The sequence below is a fragment of the Sinocyclocheilus anshuiensis genome, unplaced genomic scaffold (assembly GCF_001515605.1).
Source record: "Sinocyclocheilus anshuiensis isolate Anshui unplaced genomic scaffold, SAMN03320099.WGS_v1.1 scaffold204, whole genome shotgun sequence".
Classification (NCBI taxonomy): domain Eukaryota; kingdom Metazoa; phylum Chordata; class Actinopteri; order Cypriniformes; family Cyprinidae; genus Sinocyclocheilus; species Sinocyclocheilus anshuiensis.
Window position 1 is genome coordinate 641,519 of NW_015557064.1, and position 19,740 is coordinate 661,258.

At 35.6% G+C, this 19,740-nt stretch overlaps 2 protein-coding genes across 5 annotated transcripts in view; one reads left to right on the forward strand and one right to left on the reverse strand.

The window, feature by feature from the left end:
• The first annotated feature begins 3,805 nt into the window (after nucleotides 1-3,805).
• On the forward strand, nucleotides 3,806-4,985 carry LOC107676566 (splicing factor 3B subunit 5). Its single transcript, XM_016471137.1, has 2 exons — nucleotides 3,806-4,008; nucleotides 4,478-4,985. The coding sequence occupies exon 2, from the start codon at nucleotides 4,496-4,498 to the stop codon at nucleotides 4,754-4,756; it is 261 nt and encodes an 86-aa protein (XP_016326623.1). The 5' UTR covers nucleotides 3,806-4,008; nucleotides 4,478-4,495; the 3' UTR covers nucleotides 4,757-4,985.
• An 8,854-nt stretch (nucleotides 4,986-13,839) lies between these two features.
• LOC107676579 (phosphatase and actin regulator 2-like) overlaps nucleotides 13,840-19,740 on the reverse strand; it is a 34,678-nt gene continuing 28,777 nt past the window's right edge. For all 4 annotated transcript variants that reach the window (XM_016471151.1, XM_016471152.1, XM_016471153.1 and 1 more), the window contains 6 exons: nucleotides 19,119-19,275; nucleotides 18,819-18,874; nucleotides 17,815-17,876; nucleotides 16,482-16,619; nucleotides 15,156-15,232; nucleotides 13,840-14,518 (listed from right to left, as the gene is read on the reverse strand). In XM_016471151.1, coding sequence (XP_016326637.1) covers nucleotides 14,503-14,518; nucleotides 15,156-15,232; nucleotides 16,482-16,619; nucleotides 17,815-17,876; nucleotides 18,819-18,874; nucleotides 19,119-19,275 — 506 coding nt within the window. In that variant the 3' untranslated portion in view covers nucleotides 13,840-14,502. The remainder of the gene's footprint in view (nucleotides 14,519-15,155; nucleotides 15,233-16,481; nucleotides 16,620-17,814; nucleotides 17,877-18,818; nucleotides 18,875-19,118; nucleotides 19,276-19,740) is intronic.

A 19,740-nucleotide genomic window follows, 5' to 3' on the forward strand; every position in this document is an offset into this window, starting at 1 on the left:
TTGTCTGCACAGACGAGCACAGAACACTATTTAGAGTCCCAGCCTCAGAGGAGACAACAGAGCAGTGGATTTATTGATTTATTTAATGTATATTGCTGCTGCCACAGATCTAAAATAAAAATGCGATTTATTTCCCAGCTGTTTACCTTCACAGACATAACCGACTGTTTTTTTGTAACTCGTGTGTGTTTTTAACGTAAACTTGTGTGTGAATGAGAACTTAGTTTAGTACTCACATGCTGTGACAGCCGCTTTCTGTCAGTGTGCTTCGGATGTGTGCTCTCAGAAAACTGTATATCAGAAGTTTAAACTCATATGGTTTAAAACGCATGATTTCAGTGTGATAAACATGATAATCAGAACCAAAACAGATGTTTTTTAGCAGGTACGAGTTGTAATGGCGCAGCTCTATTCTGGAAAAGGGGGCGGGGAGCAGCAGCTCATTTGCATTTAAAGAGACAGGCCCGAAAAAGAGCGTGTTTCTGCTTCCACTCAAAATAGGCATTTTCAAAATGATATTCTATAAATGATCTGTGGGGTATTTTGAGCTGAAACTTCACAGACACATTCTTGGGGACACCAGAGACTTATATTACATAATGTAAAAAGGGGCATAATGATGCATTTTGATAGAGCCTAATTGTAAATGTGAAAGTTTCTATATGGTGCCAAAATCCAGTCATTTCAATAGGAAAAATTTCCCTTCGCAGATCAAAATCTCTTTGAATGAACATATCACTTACTAGGGCTCTTATTAGTAAGAGAGTCCTCTAAGAAAAGACCAAATATAAGACTACTGCAGCTGTTTTCAGTTATTATAAGGATCTCTTATCTAGTTTGAGACCCATGCCAGCTGTAAGGGGCCAATAATTTGGTTCTGTAATACTGTGAAATCAAATAATCATGGCCTTTGAGCTGCCATTTCAGTCATTTTGTAGCAGAGTTTCCCCCCACATGCAGTCTTGCTGCAACACCCCGGGGAAATTAAGGAACAGAGAGCTAGTATGTTCAGGACTGCTCGAAGGCATAAGAAACAGCAGAGCGGTGGAGAGCAGGCAAGAGGGGGGTGGCAGTCATTCAGGTCATCATTGCAGTTCACATTTAACTGTGGCCTTAGGGTGCAGGATTTTTTCAGCAATGCGAGATTAAACCTAATCAAGAAGATGGAATCCATAACATGAAACCAAGAACATTTTAGTTGATTGTTCCATGTGAAGGAACCAGAGCTTTACGTCGGCTCATCTACTCTTTTCATCGCTCCCTCTAGCTATGCTGAATACAACATAATTAAAGTTTGACATGGATTCTATAGACTGCAGAGGGAAAAAAAGTGCCCTGGAGAGTAAATGAAACTTGAGGTAATAAAAATTGTGGCTGTAGTAATTTAGTCGACTGAATGTAATCTAATTAATTCTAAAATGGCTCAGAGTGTGAAAGAGCTTACACACAAAGTTGTTTTATAACTCCGAATGAAGAACGCCTCTGTTCCTTTGTCTGAAACATTTTAATAGACTGACTGCCCTTGTGTCCCCAAATTTGAGTAGTAATACAGTCAATGCTTAAATAAAACTAAAGAATTGACTGCCTTCAAGTCAGGTTTGACTTAAATAACTGGTTGCTTAATTAAAAGAAAATAAAGTCCTAGCATTGCGCTTTCCTCTCCACTACAAATTTAAAATGTAAGTAATAATGGCAACAATTAAAAGCATAGTTCACTCCAAAATGAAAAATCTGTCATCATTTAATCACCCTCATGCTGTGTTTCCACTGTTTTGCCTATATAGTAAAAGTCAATGGGGTCTCAAAATATATTCTGTGTTCCGCAAAAGAAAGTAAGTCATAATGGTTCGGAACAACATGAGGGTGAGTAAATGATGACAGAAATGTCATTTTTGGGTGAACCTGTTGAGACCTATTCAGAAGCAACACATTCTCATGGCAATACATAACTATTTGACGTCTTGGCAAATTAGTGGCAAATTCACATTCATTTGGACGCTTTTATTCATCTTAGGGGTGGACATTCATGCTTAGTGTTCTTTTTAAAAAAAATCAATTTTCATACAACTCAGATTGTACAAACTCACCACCAACTCATCCCAAAAAATTTGTCCTGTTTTCTCATGAGATCAGGTTGTCTGCATCCTGCATCCTTTCTCAGTTCTTTTTTTTCAGTTCAAGTCTTTTCCTCTCCAAACGTGGTGCGCTGTGCTGCTAAAATTAATGAGGCTGTCAGAAAGCTAAAGACTGGTGATTTTCACACCCCCTACCATATGTCATTGTGAGGACAAAAGAAAAACTGTTGACTTTGAGCCAATAATGACTATTTTTATTGTGCGGTTCTCAGCTATCACATATCCACGGATGCCACTGACACTATTACTATTAAAGGACAAGTGCTCTTACAAGCCTCTGCTCTCATCTCTCCTTTCTAATAATGTCACACAATATAATGGTGATTCAAAGAGAAAATCATTACTGTGATCAGCTTGATCACAGTAATGAAACACTGAAACACAGAGCTCTAGTGTTTTCATAGTGGATGACACACATGGTTGTACCGTTTATATGAGTAAGCACAAATATCCCTGATAGCACACATTCATTGCATTGATGTTCATGTTTTCATTGGGAATATGTATTTTTTTGACTGTTTACTGATGCACAATACATCCCTAATGTTTCCTGTCAGACATTACATTTACACGAGTGACCGATTGGGTGGTAGAAGTGAGATTACTCATGTCATTTCCTTTAAATTGCATTAATGAGACAAAATGAAACCCAGTGTCTGATTCCATTTGTTATGTCTCACACCCATTTTTGAAATAAATGAAAGGTTTCAAGGTTCTTAATGATCTTCATGAGATCTGCTTTTTAAAAGTATCTCCTTGCCACCAGAACATCTGTGTGATGTGACCAACATAATCTCACCTCAATGAACGTAACTGGAAGTAAAGCCTTTTTTTTTTCTCAATGTAAGTAAATCTTTTTATTACTCGAAAAGTGATTATAACCATTTTTATGTTCTGGAACACTTGATTCTGACTTGCTGCAATGAGTGTTTTTTTTTATACATTTTTTTAAGGTTTATTTTTAACGATAACATTTAAACCTTTAAAGACAGACTTCTTGTGAGCTACAAGGTTGTTAAATGATGGCTTTTGTTGAAGCCATTAGCCAGAATTGTTTACATTTTTTATTTTATTTTTTTTAAATAATCATGTTTAAAAATCACGGTTTAAAACTGCATTACCCATTATTCTGCAAAAAAAACTCCACCAACCAGAGAATCGAAACAAGTAATTGTGCCATAAGCATGCTGTAGTGCCTGTCTACTTCCATAAAAGCACTGCAAATTATGTAATCTAGGCAATATCCCTTTGTCTTTTTGTCCAATTTTCAAAGATGTTTTTGCTTGAAATCAAAGTTTGTAATGTTTAGATTCACCTTGTAGCTAGTTGCTTTGGTTCATGCCTTGTAACTCTTTTAATAGAAACGTCTTCAAATCCCTATGGGGAAAATACTAAGGCCATAAACGGTATATTTTACTGTTGTTCATTGAAACATCCTGTGCTACTTTCATGTTTCTTGTATTACTCTGAGGTCTTTTCATATCAAGTTAAATTATAGTAGCTCATTGGCTATCTTGACTAAAATGGTTACAACTACCATTTGTGTCTTTACGATAGTGAAGTAAGATAATGCAATTTAAACTTCAATCAATATTCCATGTTCATGTAGCCGTGTAATAAGGTGGATAATCAGCCAGTCGATAGCACAAAACTAAACCCCTTCAGAGTGATCAGGACTTACCACGCCTGCGGTTCATCCGAGCGGAACTCTTGTCTGCGCCAATGTTTTCCACACTGACAGATTTCAGAGTAACTCCTTCCGCTCCGTTTGCAGCCTGTTTTCACGCACAGCACAGCCACTAAGCTAACAACACGGAGTACTGTTAAAGGGATCAATCAATCAATCATTTACTTTCCTCGCATTTTACTTTAGGTAATACACTAATAATATTTTAAACAATAATCAATTAACTTACAGTATCGTCGTTTGAAGAGATAATTGATTTGAAAGAATGTTACCCGTTCATCTTAATTAGCTTAACTAGTAATAGTAAATATACTCAATGTACACAACGTAGTACAAGCTGATGGTTTGCTTTTATTTTATTGTTTTTCTTTATGACAAGACTAATGAACTGTTTTGCTTTTCGACTTTCCGAGTAACTGTTCGTGATGTAAGCTATCTTACTGTACTTTAAATATTTCTCCTCCTTAAACAGTCTAGTGTCATTATTCCAAACCACACTTTAACATTTTGTGTGTACACACACATTTAATATTTAAAAAGTGCATCAACTACATCTTTAGTGAAATGGCAGATCTGATGTGTTGAATAATCTCAATTAATCTATTTTTATACCTCACAAGGGCTTTAAGTTATTGTTTTTCTTTCTTTTTGTCAGAAACGCACATAGTTGAAGATGACAGACCGTTACAACATCCACAGTCAGCTGGAGCATCTGCAGTCGAAGTACATCGGCACAGGCCACGCAGACACCAGCAAATGGGAATGGCTGGTTAACCAGCACAGAGACTCATACTGCTCCTACATGGGCCATTTCGACCTTCTCAATTACTTCGCTGTCACTGAGAACGAGAGCAAGGCTCGGGTCCGCTTTAACCTGATGGAGAAGATGCTGCAGCCGTGTGGTCCACCAGCAGACAAACCTGAGGATGCTTAGGGCTGTTTTGACTCAGTCCTAAAAGCAGGATGTTTTTTTGTTCATTCAGTGCTGGGAGATCAAATATAGAGACCATGGACACATTGGGTTGTGGGTGCTCTTTGAATCCTCGTTTGTGAACCAGTCAATGTTTTCTCTTTTTTTTATGCTTCTTTTTTGTGGTATTTTGTATAGATTTTTGAACCACAAGTGTCTTTGAAGATAATAAAGTTTGATACCCTTTCACAAATGCATTGATTGTAGTATTATTATTATTATTATTAATTATTTTAATAATTACAAACTTTAAGAAATTGATACTTTTATTCAGCTAGGACCCATTCAGTTGATCAAAAGTGACAGAAAAGTATTTCATAATGTTACAAGATGTTTCAAATAAATTGTTCTTTTGAAATTTCTATTAATCAAACAACTTAAAAAAATAAAGAAAAAAAGTATCATAGCCTTCCACAAAAAGTAAATAAGCAGCACAACTGTTTTCAACATTGATAAGAACTGTTTCTTGAGCAACAAATCCGCATATTAGAATGATTTCTGAAGGATCATGTGACACTGAAGACTGGAGTAATGGCTGCTGAAAATTCAGTTTTGCCATCATGGGAATAAATTAAATTTTAAAATGTATGGAAAAAAAAAAAAATGTTCAGAGGTCATCAGCATTTTTCAGGGCAAGGAGCAATATAGACATGGAGCAGGGACCCCCAATACAAAATGTGTCAAGCAGAGCTACATATTAAGCATATAGTCTTCGATATTAATAGAAAGTAGGGGTGCATGTTGGAATAACTGTCATTTACGGAAGTCATAAAGAGGCCAATCATTTTTTTTCTTTCTTGTTTTGTTGTGATAACGACTTCATTATCTTGTGATCTCGACACAAGTTATTTTCTCGTGATCACGACATAACGAAAGTTGTTTTCTCGTGATCACAACTTAATTATCTCGTGATCTCGACATAAGTTATTATCTCTTGATCTCGACATAACGAAAGTTGTTTTCTCGTGATCACAACTTAATTTTTTCGTGATCTCGACATAAAAGTTGTTCTCTAAGTTACAAAACTGCGCCAACAGGTGGCACTTAGACCTGAATATAACTGATGGGGTGTTGTATACTGTATAACCACTTTACTGTACACATTTGGGACAGAATAAGGACCTTCTTCATGATCGCTATAAACGCTTCAACATATGTGTAATGTGCATCTTTTCCTTGTTTTTTGTTAATCATTAAATGTATATTGATAAGAAATGTGATTTATATATGTAAAGTGTAGCCTATATTTCAAACAGCATCCCAAGCTTGTAACGCACATGATATCAATCACAGCATATCCTCTATGACTACTAAAAATTAAAAATTCTATATAATTTTATTTCAAATCAAAGGAAAATAAAGTGAGTTGAATCTAAGCAGCTCTAAAAGATTTTAGAATAGTTCTCTGCATCCTTCTGAAGGCGCTCCGCCTGTGTTTGCGGTGTTGCTTTATGAATTAGCCTAATTAAATGTCAGTAATGATCAATACTGCACAAATTATAGCAATCATGAAGAAGGTCCTTATTCTGTCCCAAACGTGTACAGTAAAGTGGTTAATACAGTATACAACACCCCGTCAGTTATATTCAGGTCTAAGTGCCACCTGTTGGCGCAGTTTTGTAACTTAGAGAACAACTTTTGTTATGTCGAGATCACGAGAAAATTAAGTCGTGATCACGAGAAAACAACTTTCGTTATGTCGATATAACGAGATAATTAAGTTGTGATCACGAGAAAACAACTTTCGTTATGTCGATATAACGAGATAATTAAGTTGTGATCACGAGAAAACAACTTTCGTTATGTCGATATAACGAGATAATTAAGTTGTGATCACGAGAAAACAACTTTCGTTATGTCGATATAACGAGATAATTAAGTTGTGATCACGAGAAAACAACTTTCGTTATGTCGATATAACGAGATAATTAAGTTGTGATCACGAGAAAACAACTTTTGTTATGTCGTGATCACGAGAAAATAACATGTCGAGATCACAAGATAATTGTTATCACGACAAAACAAGAATGAAAAAATATTAATAATCCATGGCCTCTTAGGACTTCCGTAGTCATTTATGCCGTCATCACGTGTTGATAACGCAGGTGAGACCTGAACAGCACACGTTGCTATCTGTGCTTAAACTAAACTCATTTAAGCCTGGCCAGTTTAAATATTAAAGAGCCAGAAGACGCGAACTTGCGCGCAAATATTAAGCTCTCTGTGAAGTATTGTGTTTGAATGGACAAATTCACTCAAAAATTATGTCAAAATGTCCGTCTTGGTGAGTATCCTAGCAGACATAGTCGGCTGAACATACAGTATCAGTGCACTGGATCAGTGCGTTCTCTTAAAGTGACAGCACTTTCTTAATGTTAATCAAACAGCAACAACATGGAAATCACTCACTGCTCTTGATTGAATAACTTTTGTAACTTTAATAAGGATTAATATTTAATTTATACAGTCAAATATGCAGTGTTATTTTACATTTGATTACTTTATTAAATTTCTGTACCTAAAAACTGTTAGACCTACCTAATAAACCTGAAAAGCACTGTTTATTTTATTTGTATCTTTGCTTTATTGTATTTATTTGTGCTGTTGCTTGTAGTTAATACAATTATAATTTTTATTTGACAATATAGTTTTTTCCCTAAACATAGCACATACCGAACCGTACCGAAAGAGTGACTCTAAAACCGTGATACAAACTGAACCGTAAGTTGAACCGTTGCACCCCAATAGAAAGTAACCATATTATGATCATGAATAAATTGTATATGTATATTAAGAGAGTAGATCAGAACTATGCACATTATTGTTGTTGCATGTGCCTGCATATTACTTTTTGTTGTCAAAATTGAGATGTATGCATCATAACAAACAACATGTTGAGATAATAATCACAGTTCTTTAGTTGTTTGTGGTTGTTGTAAATTATTTTAATAGATTTGCAGTCATACTTTTTAATTTTACTAGTCATATGGATATTTACCTGAAATTTAGCTACAAGTTTATTAAAAATTCACATTTTAATTTTACTGTCAGATGGACAAATCAACATTTACTTGAATTGTTATAACTTTTTTATTTTACTGTGAGATGGAGAAGAATCAAATCACTGAGTATCGGAAACTAGTGAGGGTTTTCTAATAAAGTGCAGTTGTAATGTGTATAGCAATGTACAGTGAGACATTTAAGATTATGTACAAGCCATTACTTTTACAAATAACTGGAATGGGATAGATAGATAGATAGATGATAGACAGATAGATAGATAGATAGATAGATAGATAGATAGATAGATAGATTTTGACATGCCATTTTTAGGCCGTGCTATTATCATGTCAATCGCAGCTTCAAAGTGAATCACGACTTATATATGATAGATAGATAGATAGACAGATAGATAGATAGATTTTGACATGCCATTTTTAGGCCGTGCTATTATCATGTCAATCGCAGCTTCAAAGTGAATCACGACTTATATATAACTTAGATGTCACTTCCAAAACTCTGCAGCATGTAATTGGCCGTCGGTCCTCTTAGCAGCAGGAAAAACAATACTTTTATTCAACGGATTATAGCTATAGCCTCGAAAGTGCGAAAGACCGCTCACTTTAGTCACTAAAAAGCTGTCACTCATGTCAGTTCGCGATCTTACAACGTTCCATTATCAATGCATTTTTATAATCAATAAAGTTGTTTACACTGCATAATGGACCTCTTACTTACATCATGTCGTTGTTTGTTAATGAGAGAGGATTGACAATGGCCAGAGCTAGCATAAATTCAGCACTGAACATTAAACAAAAACTTCGGCGCGTTTCTAACCTAAACGCCTCTGATTGGCCATTGCGTTCAAGAGCTCAACAAACATGTCTGTTATTGCCTACATTTGTCATCGCTGCAAAAACAAGCTGTTAATAGGAACGTTTCACGTTCTCCAGCCTCAAACTCAAAAACGCAACGGAGCGTTTGCTAAATCTGTTTCGCCAATCGCCAATAATATTATATCATCATTACAGTATCAACTGAGGGTGCTCTTGCTTTCGTTTCAGGGTGCTTATATTTAAAAAATTATTTTGTGTGATGTGTTTTACCTACCTTTTTTTAACAAAAAATGATTTGTGATCAAACTTTAATTGGCAGACCGCCTGCAAAACCGCTGCGGACCCCCGGTTGAAGACCCTTGAAGTAAAATATTATTACATATTAAAATAAATGCAGCCTGGGTAAGCATACTTTTTTGTGTTTTTTTTTTTATTTATTCATTTTTTATTTAATCTATTTATTTATAAAAATAAAAAAAAAGAAAAGAATACTTGTTAACAACCTGTGTTATATAATGGAAGTTACTATTAAAATCAGTTATCTTTATTTTGGGAGTCTCTGGGTTGGCTGAGTCTTAGGGACGGGGGTTTAAGTTTGTAAATGCTGAAAGCCTCTACTATAGCCAGGAGAATTTAAGGTTGGTCTAATAAGCAATTTACTTAAAGGGGTCATATGATGCGATTAAAATTTTTCCTTTCTCTTTGGAGTGTTACAAGCTCTTGGTGCATAAAGAAGATCTGTAAAGTTGCAAAGACTAAGTCTCAAATCAAAAGAGATATTCTATATAAAAGTTAAGACTTGTCCACGCCTACCTAAAACGGCTCGTTTAAACACGCCCCCACATGTCTACGTCACGATGTGGGAAGATTTGCATAACGCCGCGCAAATGTTCACGCAAAGAAAGAAGGCATAACTTTTATTCTTGCTGTAGTATTGTTGCTGCCGCCGGCACCATGTCGTGAAGATGCTGTGTGTTTCCTTGTGAAAGCGAAACTACTTTGTTTAGCCTTCCAAAAGAGGACAATATCCGCTGATCCGTGCTGGTCGCTGAGGAAATACATCAGCTGTACATTCACTCCCCCCACCTACAATCCCTGCCGGTACAAGACTCGAACCCGCAACCTTTGGGTTACGAGTCCGAGTCTCTAACCATTAGGCCAAGACTTCCCCCATAATGTACATTATGTGGAAAATAATGTGTTTTTTAAACCTTAAACCGCATAAACACATTGCATTACACCAAATACACAACATAATGTTCTTTTTAGCAACGTCATATGACCCCTTTAATTCAACATGAAATCGGATCCATTTACATTAACATGAAATTAAAAAGTATGGAAAAGCTGCTTCGATCTGCTGTGGCATATAGCTCATTTAAAGGAAAAAATGCATAAAAAGGAGTGGATTTTTCCAATGTTTGTCCAATAAATCACTGCAGAGGAAATTTCACATCACCATGACTTCACTGATAAGAGATTTGCAGCGTTTGAGCGTGGCAGTCAGCGGTTGCCACTAGCATAGCAGGGCTAATCCTCGCCAGCTGGCTACACAGTTTGAGTTATTCTTACAACAGAGTAATTTCTGCAGTGTCAGGATCAAGAATAACATACTGGCACAGCAGATCACCGGCTGTGCTCATGCTGAAGCTCACCAGCTATTTTTATTTTAAACTGAAGGATAATGCTGAATTAAGCTGTTGAGGAGTCCAGAAGGTTCTAGAAAGATGCTACAGAAAGAATTATGTATAAAAACGCTGCAGTTGAGCAGATGGTCAGATGAAGCAGTAACAAACAACCCTTTCAGTCACTCATTACCCTCCTACACTACCAGCTTGAGCTCTTCTTTCAAACATATCATCGCTCTGAGAAAATAACACCTGGACTGGCCACACAAAAAGGTCATCGAGTAAACATTTCATGTCCTTCAGTGGCTGGCACTAACCTTGACAGCATGCGTCTACGGATGTGACTATTGCTACATTCAGTCAACCATAAAGCCATTCCCAACATCTCTAATGGTAAAATTTCAAATCATAATTTCCAGTGGAAAAGCCATTCATTTGAGCAAAGAAAGAGCTGTCACATGCTTGCTAAGTCTTAAGTCAGCTTGTCATGTGTGCTAGTGCCTAAATGTGCTTATAGATTAAAGGTAATTTTGCTCCATAGTCATTTATGGACAATTAACTTTGAAAGTCTATCTGTCATGCTGTAATTCAATATAATATCACGAAGGTTTAAATTTAATTCTGTATGAGTACATACATATCTATGATTAAATATGTGAGAACAGATGCCAGTACCACCTGATTAGAGACACAAGCAACTGGAGAAGAAAACAAGTTAAAGGAAGCATGAAATCAAATGGAGTGCACTTGGCGCCTGTGACGACAGCAGTGGTTATGTCTAAAAGGGCTTGATATGAAAGGTGTGATCTGCCAACATTATTTGCTCTGCATGTGTATGTCATTTACTGTACATCTAATATGTGCCACAGAATCAAAGAAGGCTTCTGGATGACTTGTAGATTGATCACTACAGACTCACAGATAGAGTGCAAACACACATGTCAATATTAAGACGATGCCAGAATGATACAATACATGACTGTGCGTCACTGGGAAAACAGTTCAAGAGCACAGCCGACACGTTCAGTTTTCTTACGCACAAAGATTTCCTGGACAGCATCCTTTACAACAATAGCAAGCACTTGATTGATTATTTACAATAATGACATGTTAATACAATCATTTTGACTTAATATAAATGTCTTTAATAACAATCTGGCCACTGCAGGATAATGTCAACTTACTGTAGGCATCTACTGTATAGATGCATTAAAATGGATTTATTTGTATCCCAGTACACCTACAATAAAAGTAGCTTACAATTGATCTTCACATCCAAAAATATCTAGTTTGCCTTTTAGCTTGTAGAGGTGCAGTTGTGCTCAAAATTATTCATACCCTTGGTAAATATGATCAAAGGCGGCTGTGAAAATAAATCTGCATTGTTTATCCACTTGATCTTTCATTAAAAAAAAAAATCTGAAAAAGTGAAAGTGGGGGAAAATCACATTATGAAATAAATATTTTTCTCTAATACAGTAAGAGGACATGTGTCTATATCGTCCTAATGCAGTGAGTGGCCAAAGACTCCAAGGATCACAGCTGGAGAACTGCAGAAAATTCTAAGAAATTCTAAGAAAAAACTAGAAAAGAAATAGCTCTCATCCAAAAACAAACTCCAGCATATTTATTTGCTAGACACGACTGGAACTTTAAACGGGACTGGGTTCAATGGTTAGATGAAACTAAAAAAAAGTAGCTTTTTAGCATCAAACACTCAAGATGGGTTTGGTGCGCACAGGGATAAAAAAAAAAAATGTGTACAATGAAATATACTGCTGTATCTTTAATGTTGTGGGCCTATTATTCTGCCGGAGATCTTGGATATCTTGTTCAGATAGATGGCATAATGATTTCTATAAAATACCAATGGATAAAAAATTAAAAACTGACTGTCCATGCTAGAAATCTTATAATGGGCCATGGTTGGATCTTCCAACAGGACAATGATCCACAAACAAACATCAAAATCAAAACAAAAATGGGTCACTGAGAACAAAACCAAGCTTCTGCCCTGGCCAACCCAGTTAACTGAGCTGAACCCTAAATGAGTGTGGTGAACTGAAGAGGAGAAGCACCATCATGCAGCTGGGAATCTGAAGGGTCTGGAGAGATTCTGGATGAAGGAATGTCTCTGATCTCTGATCTGTCAGATGTTCTCTAAACTCTTCAGGCATTATAGGTGAAGACTCGGAGCTGTTCCCTTCAAAAGGAGGTTGCAAAAAGTATTGGATAAAAGGGTATGATTAATTGTGACCAATGTGTATTAGAGAGAAACATTTCATAATGACATTTCTCTCCCATTTTAAATTCTTATTCTCCAATGAAAGGTTAGATTTTAGTCCATTTTTAAAATAAAATATCTAAAGGATTGATGCTACAGATTAATTTTCACAGCCTTTTTTGATCATATTTACCAAGGGTATGAATAATTTTGAGCACAACTCTATATAGAATAAATTGTATGATCATAACTTCTCAGCATCTACAGCATAAAATGTCTAGTAATTGTTTCTAAATCATACAATATGAATGATAAAATTCGTACAAAAGCGCTACAGTATTATTTATGCTCTCTAACTACACTTACTAATTCTCCTGCTTTGTTTTACTGGCATGTACAATTATTTTAATTTTTTGTTTATATATATATATATATATTTTTTTTTTATGTAATTGCTTTAAAACAAAGAATATATAGACAGTTTAAATAGGAATAGATCTCTCAGTATACAGTGTGGAAGTATGAAACTCAAATATATATACTAATCTATACTAATCCATTTAATAAAAGACATCTTAACGGCTTTTTTCATTAAATAGCGATGAATCCTGTATAAATGTGATTTAAAATTGTCCAGTGGTGATTAAGGTGATTTCTCATGTAAATCTGAGAGCTTGATAACCTAAATAACTAAATAAAACATACAGAATGATAAATACAAGTTAATGTTTTCACCCCTCTTTAAATGTGTTTCTCTGAGAAAGAAATCAAGCCAATATACTGCAATATACTGGATGTATTCACATATATCATACACGGACTGTACAACTGATTTAAAATAATTTAAGTTTCCCCAATTTCTAACTACATGAAAAAAACAACAACAACAACTTGAGTGTCCAGCAAATTCTGCCTGTGACATACAATCATATAATATATAGAGCACCAAAATGTGCAATAATGCAATACAGACACATTGTATAATGAACTAAAATAATGGACTACAAGCCCTTTCCAATTTGAGTTAAAACTACCGTTTCACTACATTATATTGCTTGCCACATCTTGTATCCGGTCGACACGACTGTACTCAATAAAATCCACCAAATTTATGTACAACCTAAAAGCCAAATCAACAAGATGCTAGCTGAAAGTTTGGGAAACCCGTGATAATGTTAGGGGGAAACTAAAATACAAGGTAAATAAACATGAATTATGTCACGAACATATGATGCTAGTCTCTTCCTGAACAGCAGTTACAGATATGTTACAACATGACCACATATATCAAGTAATCAGACTTTTTTGGAGAAAACAAAACAAAACAACACTGTCAAGGCACAACATAAATCTGATTACATACATTATATTGAGGACGTATTAATCTGGATACAGAGGAATAATGGCAGTAATAAACCTGGACATCATGATGCCCAAATGGACCTGAATATCCATGTAATATACATTGAACCAGATACATGAGTCATAAAATGTTTTTTCACATGCATGGATATTCATCGATATTACTGGACTCTGCATGAATGCTGCAAGAAATATGTAATATATACAAAACAAAACAAAAAAAATCCTCAGAGATGCATGCAGCAACAAAGCAAGCCACTGATGAGTCACTGAACGCGCTTCAATGATTTACACTGCTGTGCTCAACCTTGAGAGAATATCAGGGACACTTTAAATTAAAAGAGTGCAAGTCTTGTCCTTAGTGTGTGCAAAACCATTACAGATATGGAAAAACGTGTCAGAACCATTGCATTGCTGCATCTTGTTTGAAGGTCCCTCTCTATCCGTTTCAGATCGCAATGGCATTCCAGGTCCATCTTTAGCTGCGCTGTAGCCCTCTAGTGGCTGAAAGCAAGAACCAAAGTGCAGCCGACGGCAGAGAAGAGCCGGCTGCCGCAGGGAGCCAGTCTGTTAGCCTCCCAGCAGGAAGCATGGCGAAGAGACAGGAAGAGAGAGCCTGGAGTTAGCGGCCGTCCAGCACCCCCACCACCAGGCACCGCCTCAGGGCCGATGAAACCTGCCACAAAATGGAGAGAGCAGACGCGATTCCAGCAGACGGGACGCAGAACAGATCTGAGCAATATTTAGAGGAAACGAGGCAGTGGAAAGAGCAGCTGATGGGATCTTTCTTATCACCAGCAAGCCTATTAACACGGCACTTGATGAATAAAGAGCCCTGCCAGATACATACTGACAGACGTCTAATTTATAAGAGATGCAAAGTAATTGCACTTTGTCTATCCATTTCCAGCAGTTTGCTGTGATGATAAACAGATAATCAGCCAATCATAGTGCTATGGAGGCACCACCTCTCATCGTGTGAATTTTGCTATATTTCACATAGGGCTGGGTAAAACGTGAAGTTTTTGTCATGTTCTGAGAATAAAGACTAGTTTAAAACCACAGTTAATGGTCTGGTTTCTACAACTTTCACTTAGGAGCAAAAATCTGCCTCTAAACTTGAAAGAAATAAAGATTTGACATTTATCGTGATGATTATCGATATTGACAGATATGAAAAATTTGATTGTGATATTTTTTTGGCCATATTGCCTTGTCCAGACGTTCTGTAATGTCTATTCAATGCTTTAGCCGTCTCTCACAATGTTTTCAGTTCATCTTCCTTTGATCAGGCTGCTAGTACACAAACATACCTGGTAAACTGTTTGCTTTCTTCATGGACTTCCATTTCTTTGCTTTTAAATTCATTAAGTTCTTTACGTATAGCAGCCTGTAAAAAGAAAAAAGAAAGTGACAATGACAACTGAAAGTTTGTACAATGAAATACTTTATGAAACAATGCAAAATGAAAAGTTTTTTAATACACTACCATTTAAAAGTTTAGGATCGGTAAGACTTTTAATGTTTCTTAAAGAAGTCTCTTATGCTCACAAAGGCTACATTTATTTGATCAAAATATTGTGAAATATTACTACAATTTAAAATAACTTGTTTTATTTTAAATTGTCTTTGATGAATAGTAAGTTCAAAAGAAAAGCATTTATTTCAGATTTATTTTTGAAGTGCATTATACTTAATTATATGTTAATATAATGTTTTATGTTCATTAAATTACATTCATTATCATGAACTACTGACAACAAAAGTATTTGAATTTTTGTTAATTATCACATTTTAATGCACCAGTCACATGCCCAGTAGGTGGCATCTGTGACCATACAAAAGGCAACTCTTCCATTGTTGATCACACTATCCAGATTTACTGTTCTCTAAATTATACAAGACAGGAACTTAATTATATGCATAGTTGATATGTATGCAGCTGATGGCCCCAAGGGTATATAACAATATAGATAGGCAACGAATGTGTTTATCCTGTTTATTAATTATAAATCGTAAAGGAATGGTTGTATAGAATGAAAATGTCATTATTCACAAAGTGCCAAAAAGAACGAAAATGTCCCAAAAACTATAAATCCATATAACTTCCTGTGTTCAACAAGAAATAGCAGCAGGTAACAGGTTTAGAATGATGTGAGGGTGAATTACTCCCATTTTGGGACAACCATTAAAGCATTTGTGCTCTGAAATATCTAAAATGATCTAGAAGGTCTTAATCTACATAAGTGATAAATTGAATTAGTTTGAGATTCCCTTAGTCTTTAAAAATAGAATTAAAATATTCATTCCAAAAAGATGTGTGTGTATATATATATATATATATATATATATATATAATTAAATAGTTAGATAAGTTAAAAGTAAAAGAAAAAAGAAAAAAAGAAACAGTATTAATTTAGCTGTGTTTTAGAGCGGTTTAATCTTTTTATACTATAAAGATATTTTTAATCCTCTGAACCATTGTTATTTAAAATGAAAAAAAAAATCCTACTATTTATTAAACTTGATCAACAATTGGCATGGTTTATGTGCATAAGTGGTATCTGAGGTGTGTGTTCAGAATTCTATATAGCACAGCACGCACACTGTAAAGCAACAGTAAGAGAAGAGTGCCTTACTTTGTCTGCAGGGGTTAACCTGGTCCAGGGCTTGTCAGCACGGCGATCATAGTCTTTTGCTTCTGTGACCTCCACATATTCATTGAACCGCAAAATTCTACGTGCCACCAGTTCTGCAACCGTGGGCCGGACGCTGAGCTACAGACACAGAGCAATTCCTCGAGTCACCTTTTAATGTGTGTGCAGTCACCTTTAATAGAAGTTAAGCATGTTCCTTCTAGTCTAAGTAATACCTTATGTGAGTGAAACAATGAATGTGTCAAACTAAATTTCTTCTTTGAGAATGAAGCAGGTTGGATGTGACTGACTTTACAAGTGGAAATATTTAGAGATGGTTTCTACACCTGCAGTCATTTGTCTGAAAAGCACTGTCCATTATTGCGGTTTCAGCTAGAACAGGTCAATTTTGAGAAAATCTCTGTAACTGACTATTGAACCATTTTATAGATCTGGTCTATCTGACTGATTACATCCTCTGTCCTATTTCTCTCCATAATATAGGGCATTAGCAGCAAACTAAATAAGGTGGCTATAATTAAAATGGTCAGACTTCCAGCCACCACTCTTACAACACGTCAGGAATATAAAACTCTTTTATACTCCCCACAACACCTCCCACATTGTAATCTGGAGTTAGCGAGTGGGTTGCAGACACAACCAAATTAACTCTTTAATCTAATTTCACAATAGCAGAGGAACATCTTAAAATATTAAATAATAAATTCAAGTACAACTACATCATCAAAATGTCAATTAGTCTGTGTTAAAGTGATGTATTGAGCTACTGGTCTAATTTTTATTTTACTTCCTTGTAAGGCCAGCAGATGGCCCAATGCCCCACAGTCCCCTATTTTCCACAAGGTGATGTCACAGTGATGATACTGATTCATGATGATTCATAACATCTTGCAGAATTATGCAAAAGTAACAGGTTAGGAGTTATTTGAAATAAATGTAAACTTATACTTGTAATGTTTCAATATATGACATGTCTAACTTCTATGGAAGCTCATCTCTGCCATGTAAGAAAAAAAAAAATTCATGCTTCGGGAAATCACAATTATGACATAAGAAGTCAAAATTATGAGATACTAAGCCAATCATGACAGGAATTTTTTGTCATAATTATTTTAGAATTATGACTTCCTATCACAATTTAGATTTAGTCTGTCATAATTTTGTCTTTTTATCTCATTATGTATGTCATAATTGTGACTTTGTAATAATTATGATTTACCATAGCAGGTTTTTTTTTTCTTAAGTTGTTCTTTTTTTCATATATTTCTCACAGATTCAACAACCTGACTGTCTATCAGACTGCAGAAGGTTGTACCTTTCGGGATAGTCTTCTTTTAATCTCCTGCTTGGCCTCTTGTTCTTCTTCCTCATTTTTCTCTATAGGGACACAAGAAAGACCTTTGACAGTTTCTATCCTATTCAATGACTGATACTTGCTCTGAAATTTAAATACATCATTTGACAATTATTGCAAAACTGAGAATAAGACTTTACCACAACCAAGGTCACTCAATACTAACTGATATGTGAATGTCAATGCTGATTTTGAGTCTTTCTTGTAAGTAAGTGATCAGAGTACAGTGAAATCCAGCATAACATAACATTAAATGGCTGTCTAGAATCAAAGCATGGTCAGTGATGAGTTCAAAACTTAATTGTGTAACATTGGCCAAACACTGAATTTGCCATGGGACCAAGAGGATTGCTTGAAGACTCCTCCATACTCCATCCTCTTGATTTATAAGTTGTTGTGATATTATGAGATTTCCAAAACAATTACTGGTATACCTTCTTTTATTTTTCTATTTATAAGACGGCCTAACAATTCAAATTGACACTATACTCTTATGATATCTTCAATTATCACTGTCTTATTTAATAATAAACCTCACTTTTACTTCAGAAAACAATAATAACAACAACTTGTTTATACTGTATATTATAATTTTAGATTTGGGACATTCAAGCCCTTTAAGGGGCTGCTAATATCAATTATATCTTAGGTAAGCAGTGAGCTTTAAGCAACTCTGATGAATTGTTTACACCTCCCTGTTTGTTGGCATATAGCTTACAGCTTGTTAGAAGAGAGCTCCTTCATCACATTCCTAGCTTCATCAATTATATCACATAAAACCAAGGCAAGAGAAAAGGCAGAACGACACAGGGACTGAGATGCACAGCGACGTCTGTGACTCAATGAATGTCTCTGCAACATCAGAGGCAGCAATAAGCAAGAATAAACATTAAATGCCCTGGGCATCCCGAACAAAGCAACTGTCTACAGACTGTGTAAATGAGATTGTGACAGAGGAGACATACGTTTTAGAATATTTCGCTGTTCAAGCTCTTCTGTGGTGGGCCTTTGGCTCAGCCGTCTATGGGAAAACGAAAACAAGAATCAGTCTGGGAGAAACCAGAAAGACTATTGATGAATATTTAGACTGTTTTGTAAAGGAAAAAACAGGCCCAATTCATACTTCTCAAAACACTCAAGATTATCAGAAACAAAAATTCTGTCAGGTGTATCCAAACTTTTGACTAACAGTATTGATTACCATAAATTGACAATGTTAGTGTCCAAAACATACTAGCAGTACAGAACAGCATGATTTAATGTACCTCACTAGTTTAGAGCCGATCTGCTGTCGTAGCTCCTGACGCTCTGTCTCTGAGGTCCGTGGGAGAATGTTCTTCTCTTCTAGCTCCTTCTTGCTGGGCCTGTTACCAAGTTTGATGGCAAGCGTGTCCTTGCGGCGAATTTTGCTGGCAAGTGAGCCTACATTTGATTGTTTTAGGAAAGGTAATGTAAATGTAAAAATTAAATTACACTCAAAGTTCATTTTAATAAATTATGTAACACTGTAAATGCAATTTTTAGCAAATCTTAAAATCACACTTTTTATATTGTACATTAGTGTTGTGATGCCTAATTCACTTGCAGAATTTTGTGTGTGTGTGTGTTTTAGTTTCATTTATGTATTCAAATACATTTATTTATTCCAAATGGTAAATCATTTCAATATCTGACATTTATTAGTTATCAGCCATGATATGAAAATCATTATTGGCTTATCTGCACTGGACAGTGCTTTAGTACCATTGCAACCCAAGAAAAAAAACGTAATAATAAGGTATTTGCATTCTGACACCAGTAAAGCATCTTCAGATTGCAGTGTGGAAAGAACAGAAAATGAGAAACAGGCGTAGGTCTTTGCAGGAATGTGTTGTGCAAAGCGCACTG

What these genes read in the sequence shown, in the direction of transcription:
- LOC107676566 (XM_016471137.1), top strand. Translation starts at nt 4,496, where the DNA reads ATGACAGACCGTTACAACATCCACAGTCAGCTGGAGCATCTGCAGTCG.